Source organism: Daldinia caldariorum, assembly GCF_022478825.1.
Source record: "Daldinia caldariorum strain CBS 122874 unplaced genomic scaffold F4812scaffold_2, whole genome shotgun sequence".
NCBI lineage: Eukaryota > Fungi > Ascomycota > Sordariomycetes > Xylariales > Hypoxylaceae > Daldinia > Daldinia caldariorum.
Genome location: NW_025953038.1, coordinates 3,618,808 through 3,642,833, shown reverse-complemented (window position 1 = coordinate 3,642,833; position 24,026 = coordinate 3,618,808). Strand labels below are relative to the sequence as shown.

Sequence of the window (24,026 nt, the reverse complement as noted above, 5' to 3'; positions counted from 1 at the left end):
TAGATCATTTCAGTGTCATGTTCACGCTCAGTTTTGTGTTTCTCTACAACTTGTGCCCTACCTCGACCACCAAGTATTAGGTAGCTTCAATATTACCTCTTAGACTTTATAGATGTATGTACTTCAAAGTGAAAATCAAGAATTAACTAGCACAAGTTGTCTTAATGCTCCGTCGGACTAATACTCGAAATTCTCAAGTGAGGCGCAATGTCTCTCTCTAGCGTCGCATTTGATGCTTCTCAGCAATGCTCCATCCTAGACCTTGGCAATTCATCAACTAACCAAGTAATACAAGCCACAAAGATCTACGGTCGATATAATTCGTAAGCTCAGTTCTACGAAGAAAACAACCTTCTTATCCAGGTAATCAATCCCGGTTCCCTTATGCCGGAAGCAGCATTGACCTTGTCTCCGGAGCCACCGCGGCGCTCATATCCGAACGACTGAGATCCATTCTTGACCAATCGTCGACCCCACGAGCTGCGGACGTAACCCCTTCCACGGCGCCATCTTAAGATGCAGCTAACTTTGCAGGCGGGCCCATGTCGGTCAACCATATAGAGCGCACACATTATAAATACTTATAATCCCTATAGGTTGTTGAATTTCTTGGTCAAGACGTTTTGGTCGTGAGCATTGTTAAGACCGCAAAGAGCTTCGAAGAGCTTCACATGATGGTGAACCTACTTACGCTAGCACAGAGGCTACCTCTCCTGGCCTCCTGTGTTATAGCCGGAGCTAGCTTTCCGTCTATACCTGTTGACTTGACAACTCCGTTCCAGCAGCGGCTTGCTATCAACGGCCCTAATGGTGAGTCTGTGACAGCATAAGCTGCGCGCTATCCTTCAAAAAAAAAAATCCCTTTGCGTTCTACCAGCAATTAACACTATATCTTCTAGCCATCTCCGTGGGCTGGAATACATACAAAAAGATAGACAAGCCTTGCGTCCAATATGGCACATCCAGCAACGCGCTCACTTCTCAGGTTTGCTCCACTAACTCGGTCACTTATCCAAGCTCACGCACTTACGCCAACGTGGTCGTACTCACGGGCCTGTCACCCGCTACCACATATTATTATAAGATAGAATCGACGAATTCTACCGTTGAGCATTTCTTTAGCCCGCGGACAGCCGGCGATACGACCCCTTTCGCCATGAATGCCGTCATCGATCTGGGTGTCTATGGCGCTGACGGATATACCATCAAAATGGACGAAACCAAAAGGGATACAATCCCGCACATTGACCCGTCGCTAAATCACACAACCATCAACCAGCTGGCCAACACGGTCGACGACTACGAATTCATCGTACATCCCGGAGACTTCGCGTATGCTGATGACTGGATATTGAAGCCTAAGAATCTCCTCGACGGCGAGAACGCCTTCCAGGCTATCCTGGAGCAGTTCTACGACCAGCTATCACCTATATCCGGCCGTAAAGCCTACATGGCTAGCCCGGGCAATCACGAAGCCTCCTGCCAAGAAATCCCCCATACGTCGGGACTGTGCCCCGCGGGACAGAAGAACTTCACCGACTTCATGAACCGGTTCGGCGACACCATGTCAACCGCTTTCCCGTCGACCTCCGCCGCCGACGCTGCCAAGATCAACGCCAACAAGGCGCAGGTGTTGGCGAACCCGCCTTTCTGGTACTCGTTCGAGTACGGCATGCTTCACTTCGTCATGATCAACACGGAGACGGATTTCGACGATGCGCCGGACGGACAGGGTGGGTCCGCGGGCCTCAACAGCGGCCCCTTCGGCGCCCCCGACCAGCAGCTGCAATTCCTCGAGGCGGACCTGGCCTCCGTAGACCGCACGGTAACGCCTTGGCTCGTGGTCGGCGGCCATCGGCCGTGGTACACCACCGGCGGCGACGGCTGCACGGCATGCCAAAAGGCGTTCGAGCCGCTGTTCTACAAGTACGGCGTCGACCTGGCGATATTCGGGCACGTGCACAACTCGCAGCGCTTCCAGCCGACCTACAAGAACACCGCCGACCCGAAGGGGATGAACGACCCCGCGGCGCCCATGTACATCGTGGCGGGCGGCGCGGGGAACATCGAGGGCCTCAGCGCGGTGGGGAGCAACGTGTCGTTCAACGCCTTCGCGTACGCCGATGATTTCAGCTACGCCAAGATAAACTTCTTGGATACGAATAACCTCCAAGTCGACTTCATTAGGTCGGCTACGGGCGAAGTGTTGGATACTTCGGTCTTGCATAAGTCGCACAAGCAGCAATTTGTTGTCCAATAAGTGTTGATGTAGTGTATACCAAGAACCTTGCATATAACACGCAAATGAATAAATAAATAGCTGCCAGTAGGGCGTATTTGTGGAACAATAAAGCTATAAAAAAAAGAGCCCCCAAATCTGCCTACCTAGTACCTCTGTAAGGATCACCTCTTCGAGCCATAATATGCAGATATCAAGAAGTTTTGCGTTCGCAAAGACAGACGCTGAGAAACCTCCTTTATACCTGGTATGCATGTGAACAAGCCGTTGGACCCTAGGTACCTCCTAAGCTATTGATGATCGACATCGATGATGCCTAGGGCATCGTACAAAATAGGGATTAAACTTTAGACTTGCCGGGAAACTTTTGCTTAAGTTAGATTTTGTGGACGGGATCAACGGCGTTCGGACGGGGGTACTTGTGGGTGTGCAGATGGGCATCGGGAGCCGCGTGCGCAACTCTAGTGTAAGCCCTACTGCCCTATCGCAAGCTTCCTGATCCAGAGCGCTGGCTCCATGTGGAGCCCAAACTACTCCACCGACTGAGGGATGATCGATCGAGAATCGAACATCCATACTACTTTATATTGTCGATCCCATGATGTAAGTTGGAAAGCCAAGAGTTGAGCATACAAAGCACCTGACTTCCCCGACAATGTCTTTGTAAGGTATGTAATATTGCATCTTATCAGTACCTATTCGAATATTTCCCCAAAGGCCAGAACCAAGAAAAGACAGCTTCTAGAGCCACCGCTAAATAAAACACAATACAGTATCTTATCCTAAAGCTTTTACTAAGTCCAGCTAACCACGACTTAACCGCCTGCATTACAAGAGAGAAGAGAGAATAGACCACATATAGCGGCGTTGATGGTTAGATGATCGTTGGACGTTAAGCCTCATAGTGAAAATATACTTACCTTAACCAGACATATACAGACAGCAGCGAACTTAAAGATCAAAACATGTTTAGGGTATACTAATATATTGACGCTACAACAGCCTATCGAGCTCGCGCCTCCAACAGGCCAGACCAGGCAGGTCGGAGAGACCAGCTATACGCTTATCGGATTTATACACGAAGCAGATCGAGGGGGGTATGATGATGATGATGATGGTTGAAAAAGGTGGTTTTTCAAAACCACAAGCGCCAAGGTAAAAACCACAAAACACACATACACTCATCCAGAAGAGAAACATCAGAGAATCCTACGGGAGGAAAGGGGGGGACATGAGACGTTAAAAGAAAAAAGACGTAATTCTTTTCTCGTTAGTTAATTATTTTTAACTTCTACAGTATGCCGCGCCGCCCCCCTTACAGGGCCACGGCGGCGCCGATGAAGCCGGCAGCCAGGGCGACCGCAGCCATCATTCCGGTCTCCCGGGGACCGGCGTTTCCGGACACCGTCGTGGACGCGGCGCCCGAAGACGCGGACGCGGTAGCCGTGGTGAAGCCGCTGGCATTCGTCGCGGGAGCAGAAGAGCTGCCGGAAGAGGACGTGGCGGTCTTCGCGTCGGAGGAGTCCGCCGTGGTCGTCGCGGAGACGGCCTTGCAGCCGCCGGCCGAGAACTGGGAGTACACGCCGAGGAGCTCGCTGAGCTGGCTGGTGATGACCTCGGGGGGCGCGCCCATGTCGTTGGAGCAGGTGGTAGCCAGGGCGACCAAGTTAGACGACTGCGAGGACAGGTACGAGTACATCTCGAGGCAGTAGGAGGTGTAGGCGGAAGCAAGCCCGTCTCCCAGAGCCGTGCCGTAATGGCACAGACCCGACAGGCCGGACTCGGCCATGCCACCCTTCTCGGTGGCGCTTTCCATCGCCGTCTCTAGAGCCGGGGCCGGGGTGGGAAAGGCACCAGACCAGGATTCAACACGAGAGACGCACTCCGGCGAGGATGAGGTCTCTTCCGGGTCGGGACTGTCGAGGGTCTGGCGCGGGAGAAGGTTCGGGATTTGAGCGGAAGCGCAAGCGGCGAGGGCCGCGAAGACGATGGCGTTATTAGTATACATATCTGTAACCGTAGGGTAGGTAATTTGACTGTTAGGTCGATAGGACTTGTATGTGATTACTTTTTTTCAAAGGTCGTAGCGACGAAAAAAAGCAAATATATATATATAAAAGAGCGTATGATTAGTTGGCTTATTAGTCGACCGACCTTATTATTTTATATAAACGAGCGGATCGCGAATTAAAGAACGAACGAATGAATGAAATGAATGACTTGGGGGTATCTATTGATCGTCGTCTCTTTACTCGCGTGGGTAAGGTAGATCAAAAGAGGATCGGCCCATCCAGCGCGCAAAAGGCTCCCGCTTCCCTTTTTATAAGTCAGCCATGTACTATGTAATAAGAAGGACACCCCTTAATGCGGTCCCGTCGACGGTACACGCTATGATGCATCGGGATATAGCACATGAGGTATTATTATGTAGGGGTGGCCGGGACCAAGAGGAAAAAAAAAAAAAAAAACGTTGTTAGCGCCAAGGTCCAGGCTGCAGCAGGGCCTAGCCTGGGCCTTTTGCCTGGATCTTTTCTCCTTAGCTGAGAATCATGGATGCGAGGTAACCGTATTCAATTTCCTAATGGGTGCCGAGGTTGATATTAAAGAGAGGTGATGAAGGAGAATTAGGTTATTAATAATGGTATACCTTACATCATGTTATGCGGTACCTTACATAAATGCTTAATCTTATCTATTGATTATTAGCTGCATATGTCATACACAAAGATACCTAATAACTTCTCTGGAAAAATAAAATAAAATAAATAAATAACGAACCTGCTTACCCCAGCTTCTTGCTTTTTATCTTAGGTACGCGCCTACGGTCTTAACGGTCTTAATTGCATTGTCCCAACTTCCGGGCGAGCCGGATCCTGGTCATTTTAAGCTTAAGAAAGTCGTCCCACCTGGGCTGCCGCGAATCGATCAATAGTTGTACTGAAATTAAAGTGTCACTATCGTCGGCAACCCCTTGCAATAATTTTCTGTCACATTTAGGCAGCTTATGCGGAGTTCTCATCATCCTTGGGGTCGCGTGCCGTGGTCCGTGACCTTGCATTGATTCAGGCACCTCTTACCTAGGAGCGGAGATGGATTGGGGAAAGACAACATAAGGTGAGAAGTTTGTAATCTCCGTAACAATATCAGCTTGGAGACCTCGGTTAGAGAAATACCTTTTTAGGTACGCAAAAACCCAAGCGGAGAAAAAGATATTAATTAGACTATCATAATAACGATAATTGCGATAGAGAGAAGAGATAATATATAATTAATAATATACAATTATACGCAAAAAAGAAACAAGCTTTTCTTTCACATGCTTGTTTGGCAAAAGAGAAGGGTTTGGCCGGGGATTGAACCCGGGACCTCTCGCATATTATTCATAGGGTTTTCCCTAAGCGAGAATCATACCACTAGACCACCAAACCAAATCTTGGTGCATTCACAAGATTTTGCCAGATCGTAGAATCTGGGCGGTGAGATTTTGGTTAGCTATTAGGTTATATATATATTTTCTGCCCATACAAAGAAGCTTTTGTGGGTAAAGCTATCAGACCGCCAACCTCGATCGTACTTACATTTCATTTCTAAAAATCCGTGATAACGCAAGACAATCCTTTCATCTTTAGGTACATAGTAAAACTTCATGATGCTAAGGAGGGTTGAAAAGCAGTCTAAGGAATGTCAACATTAAAAAAGGTCTAACAAATAGAAGGGGCCATGTCTGAGTCAATCTACCTATTCAGCCGAACGAGTGTAGTCTTCTGAGGCTGCTCAAGCCGATGTCTGCCAACACGCAAAAAGCTTGAAGGAAAGACAGGTCGAATATGATAATTACCACATACCACCACCCATAGACATTAGGAGAACCACTGCGGCTTGCTAACTACCCGCCCAACTATGCCTTTGGGTAATTCTATTCCGGTCACCATTCCGACGAAGACAGGAAATCCTCATGATCTACCTACTTTTAACATACTTGCCAAATTAGCTTTACTCATCCGAACACAGGGCAGCTCTGTGACAGTTTGCCGCTAGATCCGTCGGCTTGTTCGGTATGATTAACCTCATCCGAATAACCCCGTTGTGACTGAAGAAATATCCATTTCTTTTGCAAGTGATCTAAGAACTGAGGCCACTTCATTTTCAAGTTGGGACCATCACGTCCACGATCGCCCCAGGAATCATTTGCATCCTTCTCTAGCCAGCTTACTAACCGGTTAGCTTCCACAGAATGATTCATTTTGATTCTGTCGATTAGAGCCTTTTTCGCGGTCTTGTCAGTAATATCGAGAGAAAGAAGGTTCTGACGATCTGGACCGAAGAAGAGTTGCGTGTCGAGGACATGGTCCTTATACGGCCGATATAAATAGACACCCGATATGAAGTCAACTACTTTTAATCGTGGAAAGTAATGCGTGTCGGAGAGGTAAGATAGGAGCCAGTGACAGGCTATATGACGTGAATCAGTGCTACCTATGTCAAATTGGATACATTCTGTAATTTGACATATATCGACATCGACATCTAGCAACCATTTCAAATAGTTCACATACAGGCGAAGAGAATCTCGGCTTGGGTCATACCAGGACAATCGTAATGTGCCATTAACGTCATCCTTTCGACCCCTACCGTTGTACCTTGAATATCTAACACTGTCCTTCTTGATGGTGTTCACAAGTCTACCGCTACGGCAAGCTATTGATCGAGCTTCCCGACAGACATGAGCAACCGAAGGAGGAGATAAATGCGGATTAAAAGAAAATGTCTCAGGTTTATTTTGATTCCCGAATTTCCCGGCGAGACCTAGTATTCGGTTAGGAATGGCCAAGTCCCATATCATGGTTCGAACTTCCAGTGGGAGCCTCTTAAACTGAGGAAATCCAAAAGTGTCGGTAGGCTCACGCAAGACCTGGGCATCTGCACGCATCATACGAAGAACATCGCGAAGGTCGTGTTGGTTGCTTCGGATCCCTGCCATTTTGCATCTAAGATCTTCGAATCCGGCCCAAAACGAGTTTTGGTCGGCATGAAGGGTCTGGATTTGGGCTTGGAGAAGATTAAGACGGTCGATCATTCCGTCCCCGCCTTCACAGCATCCGCCGGCATGGTTCGCAGTCCCTTGGAGGGACTGGATAGTGGTGTTTACTTTCTCCAGAGATGCCTTCAAGTCGGCAGATCGCTTTTCGAGTTCATGGTCAACGTATTTCTCTAGAAGGTCTACCCTGCCAAGTGAATTATCGTGCAAAGTATCGGCCACGCGTGCAAGCTGATAGATTACATCGCTAGTGCTGTCTCGCGTAACGTGGCTCTGTCTAGACATATTAGTTAGAAGGTATTTCGGCGAAGATATACGATATACTGTTTCGGAAACCTGGTGTTGTAGAAGCGTGACATTAGAATAAGTCATTAGAAGAGGCGAGATTTTGAACACAATATTTAATTCAGGTTAATCACAAAGGAAGTGCAGAGTGTAAACGGGACGTGCGTTGATGCCTAGAATTGAGGTACTTAAGCGCTGGTTATTGATTAACTGATAAGGTTGCTTCTTCTCGCTTCCTAGCCTTGCTTTATATATAGGTTAGGTACCTAGGTATATAATGAAAAATGACAGAAACCCCAGAATTGAAAGTGCAAATGTGACGACCGGCGGTAAGAGGCAACAATCTTCGAGATTTAGCAGCTCTCAAGTGCTTCCATAAACGGCGTACAATATTGCTCTAGAGCACAAGATAGAGGAAGACTCGACTATAGCAAGTAACCTGGAATACCAGGAGCCTCACTCAAGCTCACCTACAATAAAATGTGCCCATGTACAATTGATGAGGAAAAGAAAAAGAAAAAAAAAGGTCAAATCGGTTGTAAAAATTTTGATTTTAAAGATGATACTGGACCAGGGGCTTGGCGTTACTTACGTAACTAGGTAAGTTCACTAGGTAAATTTAGGTTAGCTGGGTTAGGTACATATACTCAAGTACTATACGTAATGTGTACCTAGGTACCTTTTCGCACCTTGGAATTCAGGCTTTAAGTTTTTCTTAGCCTGTGGCCAATCAAAGCAAGTCCGAAATAATCGCAAATGGGTTTTAGCGCCACTCTTCGATTCGAAGAAGCATCCAATAATTCCCGACGAGCAATTCTCCAAACTCCAAAAAGAGACGTCAACCCGTTTCGAAAAGGGACTTACTTTCTTAATTGTCTACCCAACGAACCCATCTTGTCCCTACTTCTCTCCCCTCTCCCCTCCACCCCCTTCGTCCCTTGATTCCGTCGAGACGACACGATGCTTCGACAATCTCTGGCTCGTTCGGCTTGGCGGACTGGCAGCCATGTCGCCAAATCCTCGAGATCTTTTTCAGTGACGCCTCGGCGGCCGGCAGAGGTGGAGCTTACCATTGGTAAGCACTCGCATTATATCTACGATCGGAGCGCTTAGGATGGCTACTGACGTTGTTCTCAGACGGAAAGAAGGTATCTATCGAAGGTATAAATCTATAAAATTGCCTTTTCGAGGTTTCTGTTAAGTCTCTTACTAATTAAGCCCGCAGCTGGATCAGCTTTAATTCAGGCCTGCGAGAAGGCCGGTGTCACAGTCCCCAGGTCAGTTTATGACATGTCCGAATAAACTGAGAAGTTTACCGCTAACAATCTTACAGATATTGTTATCACGAGTACGATCGCCACCTTGTCGACTACCCCCACCATAGCCTACCTTGCTAACAACACGAATCAGGAAATTAATGATCGCGGGAAATTGCCGTATGTGCTTAGTCGAAGTCGAACGTGCACCGAAGCCTGTTGCTTCTTGCGCCTGGCCGGTCCAGCCCGGAATGGTTGTAAAGACGAACTCGCCTCTCACACATAAAGCCCGCGAGGGTGTAATGGAATTCCTCCTAGCGAATCATCCGTTAGACTGCCCTATCTGCGACCAGGGTGGTGAATGCGACCTTCAGGACCAGTCCATGCGATACGGAGCCGACAGAGGCCGGTTCCACGAGATCGGTGGCAAGCGAGCGGTGGAGGACAAGAATATAGGACCTCTAATTAAAACCTCTATGAACCGATGTATTCACTGCACGAGATGTATTCGATTCGCGAACGATATAGCCGGTGCCCCCGAGATGGGCTCCTTTGGACGAGGAAACGACATTCAGATCGGCACATACTTAGAACAGAACCTAGATTCGGAGATGTCCGGTAATGTAATCGACCTTTGCCCCGTCGGCGCTCTCACATCTAAGCCCTATGCCTTCCGAGCCCGTCCCTGGGAATTAAAGAAGACCGAGTCGATCGATGTGCACGATGCCTTAGGTTCTGCTATCCGTGTAGACTCTCGAGGCCTCGAGGTTATGCGAGTTCTCCCTCGACTCAACGACGATATCAATGAGGAGTGGATTAACGATAAGACCCGTTTCGCGTGTGATGGCTTAAAGACGCAGCGTCTAACTATGCCTCTGGTACGACGAGAAGGCAAATTCGAGCCTGCTTCTTGGGAGCAGGCCTTAACAGAGATCGCGGCAGCATACCAACAGCTCGCGCCCCTGGGCAATGAGTTCAAGGCGATCGCTGGTGAGCTCACTGAGGTTGAGTCTTTGGTTGCCATGAAGGACCTTGCCAACAAGCTTGGGTCGGACAACCTTGCTCTCGATATGCCTTCGGGAAGTCAGCCCCTTCCTCACGGTATTGATGTCCGATCCAACTACCTCTTCAACTCCAAGATCACCGCTGTCGAGGACGTTGACTACTTACTGCTCGTCGGTACCAACCCCAGACACGAAGCTGCTGGCTTAAACGCCCGTATCCGAAAGCAATGGCTAAGATCGGATCTGGAGATCGGTGTCGTGGGTGAGCCGTGGGAGTCGACTTTCGAGTTTGAGCACCTCGGTAATGATCTCGCGGCGTTGAAGAAGGCTCTATCCGGTCCTTTCGGCAAGAAGCTTCAGTCCGCTAAGAAGCCGATGATTGTAGTCGGCTCTGGTGTGACTGATCACCCCGATGCTAAGGCTTTCTACGAGGTTATCGGGTCTTTCGTCGAGAAGAACGCCGCAAACTTTCTGACTGAGGAACACAACGGTTTCAACATTTTACAAAGGGCAGCTTCAAGAGCAGGTGCTTTTGAGGTTGGCTTCACAACACCTTCTCCTCAGGTTGCTGAAACGAAGCCTAAATTCATCTGGCTCCTCGGTGCCGATGAAATTACTGATGCCGATATCCCCAAGGACGCCTTCGTCGTCTACCAAGGCCACCACGGTGACCGAGGTGCCCAGATCGCCGACATCGTTCTACCCGGTGCCGCCTACACCGAAAAGGCCGGTACTTACGTCAACACCGAGGGTCGCGCGCAGATGACTCGTGCTGCCACATCATTACCCGGTGCGGCCCGAACGGACTGGAAGATCATTCGAGCAGTAAGCGAGTTCCTTGGAGCACCTCTACCATATGACGATGTCGCCCAGTTGCGCGAGAGGTTATTCGAGATCAGCCCGGCACTCGCTTCGTACGACGTTGTCGAACCCACATCCATGAAGCACCTCAGCAAGGTGCAATTAGTAGACCAGAACAAGGGCGCCAAGTCTACTAACGAACCCTTGAAGAAGGTTATCCAAGACTTCTACTTCACAGACGTTATCTCCAGAAGGTTAGCATTTTTATTTTCTTCCCCCCTTTCTCATTTTGTATTCTCCATTCTTCGTTGAATTCCGCTAACAATCAATACAGCTCGCCGACTATGGCGCGGTGTTCAGTTGCAAAGGCAACCGGCAACCCCAACAACAACCTCATGGCCCCCGGTATGACGGACGACAGGCCGATGGGTCAGGTCGCCTACGGCGCGTGAGAGGGGGGGAGCGTGTGTAACGCTACGGCTATCCCGGGCGGTGATGAACGGGATTTAATAGAGACGTGAACCTGGAAAAAGAAAGAAGGGGGAAGAGCTAGCTGGCTGGGCTGGCAGAGTCTATCTTTGACTAACTAACTGACTGACTGCTAACTTATCCGCGCTGGCTGGGAATTGGTCTTCCTCGATTGTTTTTTTTTTTTGTTCCTTGTCCCCTGGGCGCGCAAATCCAATCGCCGGCATCGCAAACATGTACATACAATACACACACATAGTTACTATTTAACCTAACTACCTACCTTAGATACCTACCTAAGGTTAGGTAGGTAGGTATTAGTACAGGTTCACGGAAGTAGGTAGAAGAAAGTACATAAAGCGCACCGAGAATACCCCATCCTTTCTCCTGTGCCCCAAGTCCGCTGCATGGAACTCATCATCAGTACGATACAGTAGACGGGACGAGCTGGACTTGAGTAGCTGAAAAAAAAAAAAAAAAAACCTTGATAACGAATTCAACCCCCAGGTTAACTTGATTCGTCTAACCAACCTTAAGTAGGTACATATGAGGTAGGTAGCTAGGTACCTAACCTAATCTCGTTTGCCAGAATGATTTTAAAGTGACTTTAATATAGAGAGATACCTAAGGTAGATAGATTCAGGGGTCATATGTGAATTCCACTCTCTATCACCAATATCTGCAAGTCGAGCAGGTAAACGACATATCAGGAAGAGGTTCTGGGAACTGATATTCGAAACTAGGGCCTAGTAAAAGAGCATTCGCATTATCATTACAGTTGGCTGGCGACATAGCAGTCACGCAAAAACATCAAGTACCATATCTCACCGCCTATTTTACACACAAGACTTGCACAGGAATAGACTCGCAAAGACATCAAATTTGGTAAGAATCGAGCGAGCGATTATAAATAAGTGAACTCTTCGTAATACAAGGAGCATATGTAAGACTTTTCCGGTAGCACAAAAACAGAACTAACATTGTTGACTTTCGCCCTCATACCATTGATTAAACCTCCGCCGCCTACCGGTTTTGAGTCAGTCTTAAAATGCCTTACAAAACCTGAATACTCGGTTCCCAACACAAAGTATCTATCCTCTGCAGAACGTCCACCTTAGCTGAGATCAGGAAAACCATCCGCGCAACTATATTAGAAGGTAAGGTGAGACATTATGTTCTTCGTTTGATCGGTAGAAGGTTTGTCCTCCATCCAATTTAATGTGGCGAGTGAGTGACCGAGTTGGAATAATGAAATAATGGACTAATGGAGTGGATGTTTTGATTTCATATCGCAAAATCCATAACCATGATGTGTCCAAGGCACCCAAGCGGGGCAGTAGCCTGCTGGGTGTAGGATGTCGTAGACGTATGATTCCGTAAATTTTCTGCTTGAGATGATGCTTTCTGTGAGACGTGCCATATGCGAATCGATTCATCCGAGAACCGAATTAAAATCAATTAGTAGCCTCGGAATTGTCCGAAAGCAAGACATAAGAAAAGAAAGAAAAATAGTAGACGCAAAAGCAACCGCCGAAGTAAAGACCCGAGGCAAGATGCGACACCGAAAAACACTTTTTGAGGCGAAAGATAATAAGATCCTTCATCAGTTGAATGAAGCCCAGATCCTTCACGAAATCAATCGAGCGAGTGCCATTATTGGTAAGCACGGCCATTGAATCGAGGACCTGCAGGCATGCGTCCCAGGCCAGTGCTGACTCCAGGGCCCGGTCGAGTGGCTACGGCTGGGTTAGTGCAGAGCATTCCGACACGAGATCCAAATTTGGATCCACGAAGAGACACCATGTGCTTTCTGATATGCGCAGCAACGATCTCGCGATGCTGAGGAGAGGCATGGGTCAAGACCCACTGAATGAGATAGTTACCATACTGGTCACTGGCAATATCAATCAGAGGGATTCGGGGACGATCCACGCGACCTTCGCAGACTCGGTCAAGGTACCGTGCCAGAAACTCAGCTCCGCCAATTTTCAGACACTTCTCAACTACTTTGGATGCGTATTGGTCCATACTGTACTCTGCTGCGTAGCGAATAACGTGGTCAATTGCTCTGCTTCGGTCAGCTGGCGCGCCATGCTCGCAGATGTGCTGGATGCACCAGTTTCCAAACTGGCCGTGGGCAACGATATCAATGTTGGCGAGAACCTCTTCGATACAAGGACGCTGTAGGTACAGTATAGTTAGCACCATCATCGGAAATTCCATAGTCCCTGTGACATACCTTGTCTTCTTCGAGGCAATTCTCGAAGATGTTCTGAACGACTAGACTTCCCGTTTCTCCGAGAGCAACCTCGTGCCACATGCCGCGGAGCGCATCGTTCACGTATTTCATGATCTGAGGTGGAGACTCGGTCCATCTCAGTTCAAAGAGCTTCTGCCAGACGTGGCATGCATATCGATGGATAACAGTTTCCGGGATGCGTCGAAGTAGTTCATGGACCATGATAGCTTTGTAGTCTTCCGGGACTGAATCGAAGGCCTTCTGGACTACATGACAGCCGAAGGGATCCATCGAGAGGTTGAGTGTGCACCCTCTGATAGCCTCTGCGATCTTGACCACCTGTTCTGGAGTTCCATGCTCGAAGCATCGCTGTACCAAGAAGTTGCCAAAGCGATTAACCATCAGTGGATATGCTTGAGCAACAATTGCTTCTACGATCTCATACTTCTGATCCGGCGTTCCAACCTTAAGCTTCTGCTGCAGGAAAATCGATGCTTGCTGGTCATTGTTGCAGACAATTTTGTCAACGATGTACTTCCAATTGCAGTTGACATTGCGATCAAGGAGGCGGCGGTAGTTCAGAGGCTCTGTGGTGGGTAAATAGGTCTGGCCTTCAGAAGTCCCAGGCTGTGATGCAGTCTACATTAGTGATTAGCTCAAATTGAAAGTAACTGGATGCTTACCTCTGACTTCCAAGGTCCACCACCGGTGACCGATGTGAACTCGCTCGCTAGGGGCGAAAGGGGTGTACCAACAGCGGTAGGTTGGTAAGGAGAGTAAATTCCCGAACCAGTCGGTGCCGGGGTTGGTCCAGTGATGCCATGATCAGATCCATACGACGGGCCACTGCCATAGTTATAGCCACCTCCGAATCCAGTCTGTGCACCGAAAGCAGGCATTCCAATTCGGTTGTTTCGTCGGTTGCCGGAGGGCCGAATAGTCATGTCGTAGTCAGGCGTCAGGCGATCTCCACGATAGCCACTAGAAGCCGCGGGCTCATAGGTCAAGCTGTGATCCATGTATCCCTGGCTAGCACCACGTCCATTCCACTGGCTGTTTTGATGCAGTTCGGGTCCTGGGAAGCCGCCTTGGAAAGAGCCTCCAGCACTCTTACTTGGTCCCCAAATGTTACGAGAGCGGTTGAAGCCTGTAGCTGATAACGCATCACTGGTGTCAGACCTAGAGTCATCAAAAGTAGACCAGGAATGAGCACCATCCCTACCCATTGCCTGCTGAGTACCTGCACCAAGAGTCGTAGGGCCCGGAATTCGTGCTGGGTTAGGAGGAGCCTGGAACGCAGGAGGAAAGTCTGCATCCAATGGAGAGCCAGCCATGACGTTCTCTAGTCCAGGTCGGGTGTGACGGCTTTGAGAAAGCTCCTGGTCGAGTCGGGTGATCTTATTCTGAGCCTGGGCAAGTTCCAACTTCAAGCGAAGTACTTCCTCGCCGCTGGGGCTTCCATCATTCAAAGCGGCGCTAGCCGGTCGAGTAGCCGGGGCAGTGTTGATGAAATTCTCGGTTGCCGGCGTAATTGGCACAGAGTTGCTCAACGACGCGTGGTCTAAGGCAGGAGGGTACATGCAGTTGCCTTCAGAGGTCTTCAAAGCGTCACCCTGCTTGTGCAGTGCAGTTTGCTGTTGGGAGAGTTTCTCTAGGAGGTGATCCATAGGGCTAGGATCCGGAGAGCTAGGAGGGCCTGATGAGTCGTGGCTAAGCTTCATCTTCTATTATGGTTAGCAAATTTTAAACGGGCTAAACGGGTTTTATAAAGGAGGGCCACTAACCTTAGGATAGCTCTGGTTGGCTAAGGAAGAGGTCGAAAGAGCAGAAACAGACTTCTTCTGAGACATAGGGGCGTCCGATTCCTGCTGTATGTAGCCGTTAGTATTGGCCGAATCATCCGAATAATGTTAGGTTGGAGATAACAAGAGCAACATATCAGATGAGAGGGGACATGAGATGAATATGATCAAATAGATAGACACGATTACAAAAAGATCAGTGTGTTTCTGATCAAGTCAGAGCAATCACTCACATATCGGAGGAGACGCGTGAGGACGTCACTTACATTGGCAGTAGAGGTATCCTCTTTGCCAACCTTAATATTCTCCTCCTTCAAAGGCTTGTTGGAGGCGGGAGTTCGACGAGGGGTCGGAGATCCGGTCGAAAGGGCCGGAATAGCAGACATAGCTTCTGTCCTAGTCAGCAGAGAAAGCAGAGAGTGTCGCCGGCGGAGAGGGGATTTGTTTTTAAGTGCCCAAAACAGAAGTTGACAAATGGCATATATGCCTCGATTGCAACAAAAAGATTAGATGGTATAGTGAAGGTGAAGTGGGAGGAGATTAGTGGGATGAGTTAAGGGGAGATGATGGATTAGAGAAGTTGAGTGGTAGAAAGGTTGTTGAAGTGCAAGGGAGGGAAATAAATATGTGCTAGAGGAGGGAAGGAATTAAGTAAAAAAGAAAAAAGAAATAGCTGATAATTGTGTTATCTTGGAAGGTATTGTGGGAGTAACGGCCTCAGCGTGAGAGAAGCATGGCAGGTGCGAAGTACCCATGCTTAAAAAAAATAAAAAAAATACAGAGGCATCGAAATAGGCAGGTTTATATTGCGGAAGTCACCCCCTTCGAGGAAACAGCGCTAAGACGAACTTACCAATGTACACTCATATAAGTCGTTGACAAAAGAGGCAGTAGGTACCGAAGCAACCCTTTCTGTAAACTGGCACGATTGCAATGCAAGACGGCCAAGAGGTGTCAAATACCTAGACCTAGATAGTCATGTGACTTTCGAAATTATCTTCGAAACAAGTGTTGGGTGTGTTTGCGAATGTACCTGCAAGATGTGCTCAACACAGGTGTGTAAAGTGTAAAGGTGTTCCAGGAAAGTTGAATATCTAAGGGATATATCTTTAGGTAATGATAAAAGTTGAAAGAGGAAAGATTCTCTAGCCAGGTCGATGCCTGAACAGGTAAAATAGAATCCGTACCTAAGGGCAGGATGTAAGGTAGGACCTGATGTTAGGTAAGATAAGTAAAATTAGGTATGCGTCTTTCCTAGAGGAGATGGAAGTTGCGCATTATTGTGTTGCTGCATTATGAGTGCATTGGTTAAAGATAAGAGGTGGTCTCGACTGCCTTCCTACCTACCTTCTTACCTTAGATACCCTTTACCCTCTTGCCTGCTCATCTCCCCTGGATGCCGAGTAACCGGCTTCAACAAACTGGTACTATCCTTATTTTCCCCCTTCAGGCGCCAGTAGATACTTTGCACACTAATACAAGCTTCAATAACGTAGACCGCTTGTGAACGCCACTTTATCTCTTCTCAACAATTTCCCAGTTGCGTCGGCAGCTATGTTACCATACTGAATACATACTTGAATTCGTCATCGCAGGATAATCCTATCTGTATGTAGACGACATATGAGCACGTCGGTGTGATGAAGATTTATAAGCACAATCTCTTATCAAGCTTCATATATACGCCCACGCTCGCTCGGCATCTGCTACTGGTCTTTTGCACAGAGGCGCATGACCATACAAGTATATGTAGTTTTCCCGGCATCGCTGAAACTGACAGCGCACTTAGAGAGTCGGCATTGTCGTATATCTAATTCACTTCTGTCCCTCGTAGTCCACATTCCAACGACCTCCGCTTTAGAATCATACCAAGTAATACTAACACCTGACATGCTCATTAGTTTATAATAGCCACGGCAGAATGCTTCCCTTTCAAGTTCAATGGGAAGAACTCTTATATACTAGGTTAGCAGCTTGCTAGCGTAGATCAATGCCCGTAGACTAATTGAAAGTCACGAGACGCTGCAGGCGATTGTTGGGATAGCAGGGGACCCCAACAAGCATCGATCGATTACTGGGAAGTGGTGGTTTTCTCCATATTCGGGATATATGTGTCTCGTAGTAATAAATTGCTGATTTATATCCATAAACGCCGTTACTTTTGTATATATGTACAAGTGCAATGAAGACCAACTCTGCTTCTACTTGTGTTTGGCTATATTGAAAGTTAGTGCTATTCCGAGCATACTAGAAGGAACAGATCATACCATTAGGAGGACCCCTCTTCTTCCTGGGTGCACCTTTTCCACGCGACCTCACACTGCGTTTTGGTTAGACTCCGATATGTGATATATTTGCAAGATCGATATAGCTCACCCTGCCAAGTGCTCCTGTCTGTCCTCTTCTTCCTCGTTGATGGTCTCTAGGTTCCAACGCTTGAACACCCTCTCCAGGGTATTAATTGTCGGTCCTCTCGGGGGGTAGTACTTAGCAAGTGTCGGTCCTCTTAATCGTTGTCGCAGGATTTTGTTGCCCATCCGTATCCCATCAGGATTGTACGTCGTGGAGAAGACTTCGCATTGGGCCTAGAATGACGATCAGAACCAAGCCTAATAGAGGAAATGAAGGTAGTCCTTATACCTTCATGAGGCTCAGCAGCCTCGCACGAGGAACAGCTGACATTACGACGTTTTATGCAGCAATTCTTGCTTGTCGCAGAACCGAAGACGAATTTGTCGCAGTTATTACGATTGAACAAGGGAACGTGGGGCGCGTCTGTCGGAAAAGAATCGGTAAATAATCTTAGATCCTTTCAGGTGGCGCACACCTTCAGTCGCAACGTACCTACCTAATGTAGGTACCTAGGTACGTATTTACATATATGTACAGTAAAACCTGTCCATAACGAATTGGAAAAATCAAGGGTCTAAATTCGTTATGGAGTATATTCGTTATCAAGGATATTCTCCACTTTTAACACGTGATATGTAATAGGCGTGAGTACGAATTTACATCGTTATCTTAGCCTAATTGGGTTAGTCATTGTGGGTCAAGCCTTATGATTTAGCTTATTTTAAACATATTAAGTCCTTAACCCCCTTATTTTTCGTATACTCCATAACGAATTTGGTGGTGACTAAGCATTAAACCTAACAAATTTCGTTAACAAAAAAATTCGTTAAATTACATACAAAATTCAGGAATCAGGTGTAGAAATTCGTTATAGAGTGTATTCGTTATATCGTAGATTCATTATGGACAGGTTTTACTGTACCCACCTAAGGTACATGTTACCTAAGATTTAATTAAAGGTTGGAACAACTTTACCTCTTCAACTACCTAATAAATCAAGCGACTCTACAATACAATACAATAAATTCTACATGTTGTCGTAAATTCTCATCGTGCTACTTTTTTTTTCAAAAAAAAAAAAAAAAATTAAAAAATTGACGCCATGTCGAAGCGTTTGTTCGCGAACGTCGAGTCTAATGATAGCTCTCAGAACGCGACATCAATCTCTGAAATTTTAAAGCATGCTGAAGATTTGCTAAAATCAGCCAAGGCTTTGAATGAAGAGCTTCAACAATTTCGTGATGTTCCTAGTACAAATGATGCAATAGCTTCAGTACTAAAATGCCACAATAAGAAGATATTACCTGTCGCGCAACTACTCGAACAAGATGAGGTAAGTATTCGAAGGCCTTGTGTAATTCCCACTACTGATTCTCACACCAATAGAAAAATGCTCTTGGCCAAGATAGCCCTCGACCTTCCAAAGCCCGCAAGCTTGGAGATGAAAAGGATTCCAAAACTTCGCTCGAAGTTGAAAAAATCCCCATGCCAAATCCAGTGTCATTGACTCGATGGACACCGGATGATATACCAAGTTCTGGCCTGCCCCCCTTACCCGCTATTGTAAACCCAGCTTTCGAGCGGGCAGCACTTACTCATCAGGGAATGGCAACAGATCAAAATATGAGTTATGAGAGGCTCGAATGGGTTGGCGACGCCTATCTCTACCTCATGTCTACAGCTTTCATCTTCCAAACCTTCCCTAACCTATCTGTCGGAAGATGCGCTCAGCTGCGGGAGAGGCTTGTCAGGAACGAGACTTTACTAAATTATACCATAAAGTACGGCATCGACAAGCGCGCGGTATTTCCTGCAGAGTTTGGAGCCCCCCAAAAGCCCGAGGCTCGGCAAGGGGCATCTGAGGCGGCAAGAAAAAAGGCGCTTGGCGATCTTTTCGAATCTTACGTCGCAGCTATCATTTTGGCAGACTCGGATAACCTGTCACGCGTATCATCCTGGATGAAGTCGCTTTGGAGCACGGAACTGGCGCATGAGATTCAAGCGGAATTCAGGAGCAAGTTAAGTTCCAGACAAGGGGATCTAAACGGAAAAGTTGATAAAGATGGAGATAACAGAAGTGCGAAACAAGACTTGCCCCCTAAAGTCCTATTAAACACAGCTATCGTCGTCAGCGGGGTTAAACTTTCATACAACGATGTGGGTGAGCCGAAGAAAGACAAACATTTGGGTCTTCCATTACATACCGTAGGCGTGTTCCTCAACGGATGGGGAGAAAGCAACCTACAGTTGGGTATCGGGAGCGCGTTATCAAAGAAAGAAGCAGGAAATAACGCAGCGCGTGCGGCATTGGACAATAAGAAACTCATTGAACGGTTTCGGCAGAAGAAGCAAGAGTATTTAATAGCCAGAGAGAAAAGCTTGGCCGAGCCGGGAGCGCAACAAGAGTATGATAACTGGTCGTAACTGAAATATTATTGACTTTTGAGTTTCGGGGCAACAAATTATTCGTCCATGATTGCAAATACTGTACCTACCTACCTACCTACTCCGTATCGCACATATGGAAATCGAGTTTCACGATGTCTACATAGGTACAGGTACCTAAAACGCATGGATAAACTATCTGTCCGCGGAGTTCAAGTGCCACACCCAGACGGCGGAAACTACACCTTGGAAGTACGTGATATCTTGTTATCTGCGAATGAAACCAATTTTATTATCATGATAATCATGTAGGTGTCGAAACATTCCAACTATCTACATAGATAATTTTTGTACTTTTATTTTTACTTTTATTTTTTTATAACAGTGTGAAACTGACCTAATGTTAGGTTACATACGATGTAGTATAGGAGGTACCTGTCGTTCCATCTGAAGTCGTCTTCTTCACGTGCAATCCATCGGAATACGGAAAACAGAAAGCTTAGCGCTAATTTAAACAAATCCCCACCAATAAACCCCAAAGCGTATCAGGTCAACATTGGCACGCGAACGGCCACCACCGAAATCGTACAGTTAGGTACATACGCATTGCATACAGAAAAGAACCTTACCTTGGCCCTTGCCTTAGGTACCTACCCCTAGTAAAAGAAATGGATCCAACTTTTGCACCGAGGCAATTGCATTCCCTCAACACCCGAAAATATTGAAAAGTTTAAGTTTCCCCAGCTCCAAACTCCAGCTCCAAACTCCACGATCGATCTTCATTTAAAGCTAAGAATTTACCTATACAATTAAATACTTACTCACCTTACCTGTGAACTACCTCCTATTTTACTTACAATTCTAATTGGTTTAAAAATTAACATAACTACCTCCTCGTGCTATATCGAACCAGCTCAGAGCTATATAACTACAGGATCTGAATTATAATTCCCTACCTAGTTAATTTTTTTCTATCCATTTTCTTGCATTTTCCACCTGTATAGATGACGTGTTCTTGACCTTGGTTTCCCATTGGCAGCCGAGGAAACAACGCAACGCAGGAACCAACGCATTAGGCGGTGATCCTTCATCTTGTCTCAGCGCCGCGTCGACGCTACTCCCCCCAAGAGAACAATACCGGGTTTGTTACACATACCTACGGTATTCCACTTGCCACGCCTCTAACGTGCCACATCTATCAAGCGCGTATCAGTATCAGTCCATGTATGGATTAGGGGTATATAGATAGAACGAGAAAGGAGCTACTATAGTAGAGTAGTAGAGGGCCCAACGTTGTTGACAATACAGATGAGCGGTTCAAAATGGCAGACTCAGTTGGTATGTTCCCCAAGAGCCATGGTCCACTATCACCGAGCCAGCCAACCGATTCAACAACTCGTCCTGTTCCTCTCCCTGCGTTGCCTTCAACTTCCCAATCCATCATCCCTTCGCTAATCGAGTCCCCACCCGAACTAGACCGCGTGTTCGTTCACGCCCTGAACACGGTCAAGAAGATCCCGAAGACAGGGGCATCGCGTCCCCCACCGAGCGACCGGCTACGGCTATATGGTCTGTACAAGCAGGCCATGGAAGGTGACGTAGATGGTGTGATGGAGCGGCCTGAACAGCGGCCAGGCGTCGATGCAGATGAACTACAACGCGAACGGGACAAATGGGACGCGTGGAGCGCACAAAATGGGCTCAGCAGGACGGAGGCTAAACGCCGATACATCGAGGCATTAATCGAGACTATGCATCACTATGCCAACACACCGTAAGTTTCTCTTAGACTACCCCCGCAGTAACTGTACAGTGGGTCATGGTATCTTGGTAGTGGTAGTGGGGATAGTGGCAGTTGGTTAGAAGGTGAGCTGATATAAAGTGTTTCTAGAGACGGGAAGGGACTTGTCGCAGAACTCGAGTTCGTCTGGGATCAAATCAAGAATAATAGTCCCTCGTCATCACACGCATCACCAAATGACGGCACGTCTGCTGAACCCCGACGTTTTCAGGAACCATTAAGTGGAACGGAGGGACCTATGAAGGTGCTAAGCCCAATGAGCGAAGACGATGCTGCGGAGCACGAGTATCGCCAAAGAGAAAGCGACGAGGACGACGGAGAATACGTGAAGAAAGGCGATAGGTGGTCGCGAAAAGTAGAACGTGCCGTGGTGAGGTTATCTGCCGAGGTCGCCGCCCTACGGGAACAAATCACGGTCGGGCGCGAGTGGAGATCCAAGAAGGAGAGGAGCTTCAAAGCATGGATTAGTTGGGCAATATGGATCATCTCGAAGCATCTTGCAATAGATATGGTGGTTCTAGGTATCGTCTTACTCTGGATGCGAAGGCGCAAAGACAGGCGACTTGAGGATCACGTCAGAGCGGTATTGAAGCTGGGCCGCGAATACGCAAGGAAGATATTGCCGTCAAGGTGAAGATCGGCGACGGTGTGTCATGCATTATGAATTTTGGTCGTGCTACCTACTCGTATTGCTATCGCATCACATATTGTATCCCTCGCGGGCCGCATACGGCTAAATCGAACGATAAACCCGAACCGAAGTCGATTCTACTGCATGCAGATAAAGCCGAGAGCTTACGAAGAAAGGAGAATATCATAAATTATTCTTATCGTGTACATCACGAGCCGGGGCACATCGTCATCCAGGCCTATGAATCGGAGCAACGAAATATCCCATTAACTCTTTCTCCGCCTAGAGACGCCAACTCAGTGCCCTTCTATTTCGACTTGGGTTCTGGCTTGGGAGATGAAGCTAAGGGCTGAGCTATAAACGGCACCCAAGCGCATCTGTCTTCCGTGGAGAGCTCATATTCGGGCTTGTGGTTGTTCAACCATGTAGGATCAGCCAGACAGCCGACGAAGAACAGCATTCTGTTGGAATTTGGGTTTCCCTGGCCGATGAAAATCGGAGTGAAACACTTGGGGCAGCGAAAGACGTTCTTGACGTTATTCTCCGATTCGTCTTCTCCGACATAGTAAGAGAAAGCCTTCAATTCAGCTGAAGGGGCATCAGTACTGGCTCTGATGCTACTGTGGCCTAAGGGGCGGGTGTGGATGGCTTCTACTTACCGGTGTTACACCTCCAGGTAAGCATGCTGTTGTTACGAACAAGCAAGAACTGGCCGTATGTGCCACCGGTGATTTGCTTGCATTGGTGGCAATGACAGATGCGCTGATTCCAAGTCAGCCCTAAAGTTACTGGCGCATGGAATCGTAACGATAGCAACTTACGTGAACGGGGACAGGGCCGTGGATCGTAGCAGAAACCTACAAATCCATGTCGTCAGCATAATTTCCCCTTGATGATGAAGTTCTCTTTCGATGTTTTACGAACCTTGCTACACAAGCACTCGATTTCCAAGGAAATTTCTTGTTCCGACGGGCGCCGGACTGGAGGAGGCCATCGGAGACCCAGCACATCAACTGTGCTACCACGAACGGGCGTTGGGAAAACCAAACCTGACATGATTCGCTTGGTATGAGATTTTCCTTTGTAATAGGACCTTTTCTAAAGCCGGGTTGAGATGCAACGAGAAGAAGCACAGTCTGTGTCAGGACCTGGGGTGTAAAGCCAGAAAGAAATATATCAGCGGCCTATTAAGGAACGTACGTTGGGAGACGGAGGTTTGGCAAAATGTTGTGTTGCTATGCAACAATCCCATGGGACGTGCGGAAACCGCAACAAATGAGTCAGGGAAGAGGTTATTTGTTCTGATGTTTTGACTGACTACTGCTCAAGTGTTGCCAAGACAGCCATCATAAGGTTATCACTGATGAGTTCGTGCCCAGCAAAGGCGCAATACCTATTTCCAGCCGTCCAACTTAGCTCCAGATCAGAACCCATGCAGAATGCACCTCCCTCCCTGACTATCGTTCCGGTCTCATAGACGACAGTTAACCTGCAGCTCCGCAGCAGGCTAGGAAATATGTACCTAAGATACCATGATACCAGTCATTGATTAAGGCGGCATTTACATATGACCCCTGCGACAAGCTCATTATTCATAGCCTAGCTACAATTCAATACGTCAAACAATAGCTACCTATTTATTCACTCGGTTGACGCTTATAAAGTATCCTTAATATTGTGGGGGAATCGTTGCCTAGACGCTCAATTTCATTTTGGACAACACGA

The 24,026-nt window shown here is 47.5% G+C and overlaps 9 protein-coding genes and 1 non-coding gene across 10 annotated transcripts; 4 read left to right on the top strand and 6 right to left on the bottom strand.

Annotated features, from left to right (window-relative positions):
• Positions 1-256: 256 nt before the first annotated feature.
• F4812DRAFT_416445 (Metallo-dependent phosphatase) lies at positions 257-2,633 on the top strand. Its single transcript, XM_047933069.1, has 2 exons — positions 257-810; positions 900-2,633. Exons 1-2 carry the CDS (start codon positions 672-674, stop codon positions 2,258-2,260), a joined length of 1,500 nt encoding a protein of 499 aa, XP_047794357.1. The 5' UTR covers positions 257-671; the 3' UTR covers positions 2,261-2,633.
• Positions 2,634-3,204: 571 nt separating this feature from the next.
• Positions 3,205-4,707, bottom strand: F4812DRAFT_416443 (uncharacterized protein). Its single transcript, XM_047933068.1, has one exon. The coding sequence runs from the start codon at positions 4,245-4,247 to the stop codon at positions 3,555-3,557; it is 693 nt and encodes a 230-aa protein (XP_047794356.1). The 5' UTR covers positions 4,248-4,707; the 3' UTR covers positions 3,205-3,554.
• Positions 4,708-5,577: 870 nt separating this feature from the next.
• On the bottom strand, positions 5,578-5,667 carry F4812DRAFT_t29. Its single transcript has one exon. It is a non-coding gene; the product is annotated as a tRNA-Pro (tRNA).
• Positions 5,668-5,823: 156 nt separating this feature from the next.
• F4812DRAFT_416441 (uncharacterized protein) lies at positions 5,824-7,720 on the bottom strand. Its single transcript, XM_047933067.1, has one exon. It carries the CDS (start codon positions 7,647-7,649, stop codon positions 6,237-6,239), a length of 1,413 nt encoding a protein of 470 aa, XP_047794355.1. The 5' UTR covers positions 7,650-7,720; the 3' UTR covers positions 5,824-6,236.
• A 586-nt stretch (positions 7,721-8,306) lies between these two features.
• F4812DRAFT_416440 (NADH-ubiquinone oxidoreductase 78 kDa subunit mitochondrial precursor) lies at positions 8,307-11,697 on the top strand. Its single transcript, XM_047933066.1, has 6 exons — positions 8,307-8,637; positions 8,700-8,723; positions 8,788-8,839; positions 8,896-8,910; positions 8,973-10,877; positions 10,958-11,697. Exons 1-6 carry the CDS (start codon positions 8,523-8,525, stop codon positions 11,073-11,075), a joined length of 2,229 nt encoding a protein of 742 aa, XP_047794354.1. The 5' UTR covers positions 8,307-8,522; the 3' UTR covers positions 11,076-11,697.
• A 938-nt stretch (positions 11,698-12,635) lies between these two features.
• Positions 12,636-15,610, bottom strand: F4812DRAFT_203052 (ARM repeat-containing protein). The gene is made up of 5 exons (XM_047930257.1): positions 15,366-15,610; positions 15,115-15,198; positions 14,014-15,054; positions 13,331-13,957; positions 12,636-13,272 (listed from the first exon to the last, which is right to left on the bottom strand). Exons 1-5 carry the CDS (start codon positions 15,516-15,518, stop codon positions 12,745-12,747), a joined length of 2,433 nt encoding a protein of 810 aa, XP_047794353.1. The 5' UTR covers positions 15,519-15,610; the 3' UTR covers positions 12,636-12,744.
• Positions 15,611-17,181: 1,571 nt separating this feature from the next.
• On the bottom strand, positions 17,182-18,027 carry F4812DRAFT_203002 (mitochondrial ribosomal subunit S27-domain-containing protein). The gene is made up of 4 exons (XM_047930256.1): positions 17,773-18,027; positions 17,509-17,717; positions 17,400-17,452; positions 17,182-17,347 (listed from the first exon to the last, which is right to left on the bottom strand). Exons 1-4 carry the CDS (start codon positions 17,812-17,814, stop codon positions 17,334-17,336), a joined length of 318 nt encoding a protein of 105 aa, XP_047794352.1. The 5' UTR covers positions 17,815-18,027; the 3' UTR covers positions 17,182-17,333.
• Positions 18,028-18,461: 434 nt separating this feature from the next.
• F4812DRAFT_202864 (ribonuclease III) lies at positions 18,462-20,599 on the top strand. The gene is made up of 3 exons (XM_047930254.1): positions 18,462-18,817; positions 18,871-20,177; positions 20,277-20,599. The coding sequence occupies exons 1-2, from the start codon at positions 18,587-18,589 to the stop codon at positions 19,906-19,908; spliced, it is 1,269 nt and encodes a 422-aa protein (XP_047794351.1). The 5' UTR covers positions 18,462-18,586; the 3' UTR covers positions 19,909-20,177; positions 20,277-20,599.
• F4812DRAFT_202880 (acyl-CoA binding protein) lies at positions 20,600-22,749 on the top strand. Its single transcript, XM_047930255.1, has 2 exons — positions 20,600-21,643; positions 21,761-22,749. Exons 1-2 carry the CDS (start codon positions 21,192-21,194, stop codon positions 22,302-22,304), a joined length of 996 nt encoding a protein of 331 aa, XP_047794350.1. The 5' UTR covers positions 20,600-21,191; the 3' UTR covers positions 22,305-22,749.
• On the bottom strand, positions 22,609-23,357 carry F4812DRAFT_456131 (Mss4-like protein; the record flags this gene model as incomplete). The annotated part of the gene is made up of 4 exons (XM_047936936.1): positions 22,609-22,889; positions 22,961-23,063; positions 23,123-23,158; positions 23,226-23,357. 4 exons carry the CDS (start codon positions 23,355-23,357, stop codon positions 22,609-22,611), a joined length of 552 nt encoding a protein of 183 aa, XP_047794349.1.
• Positions 23,358-24,026: the final 669 nt, after the last annotated feature.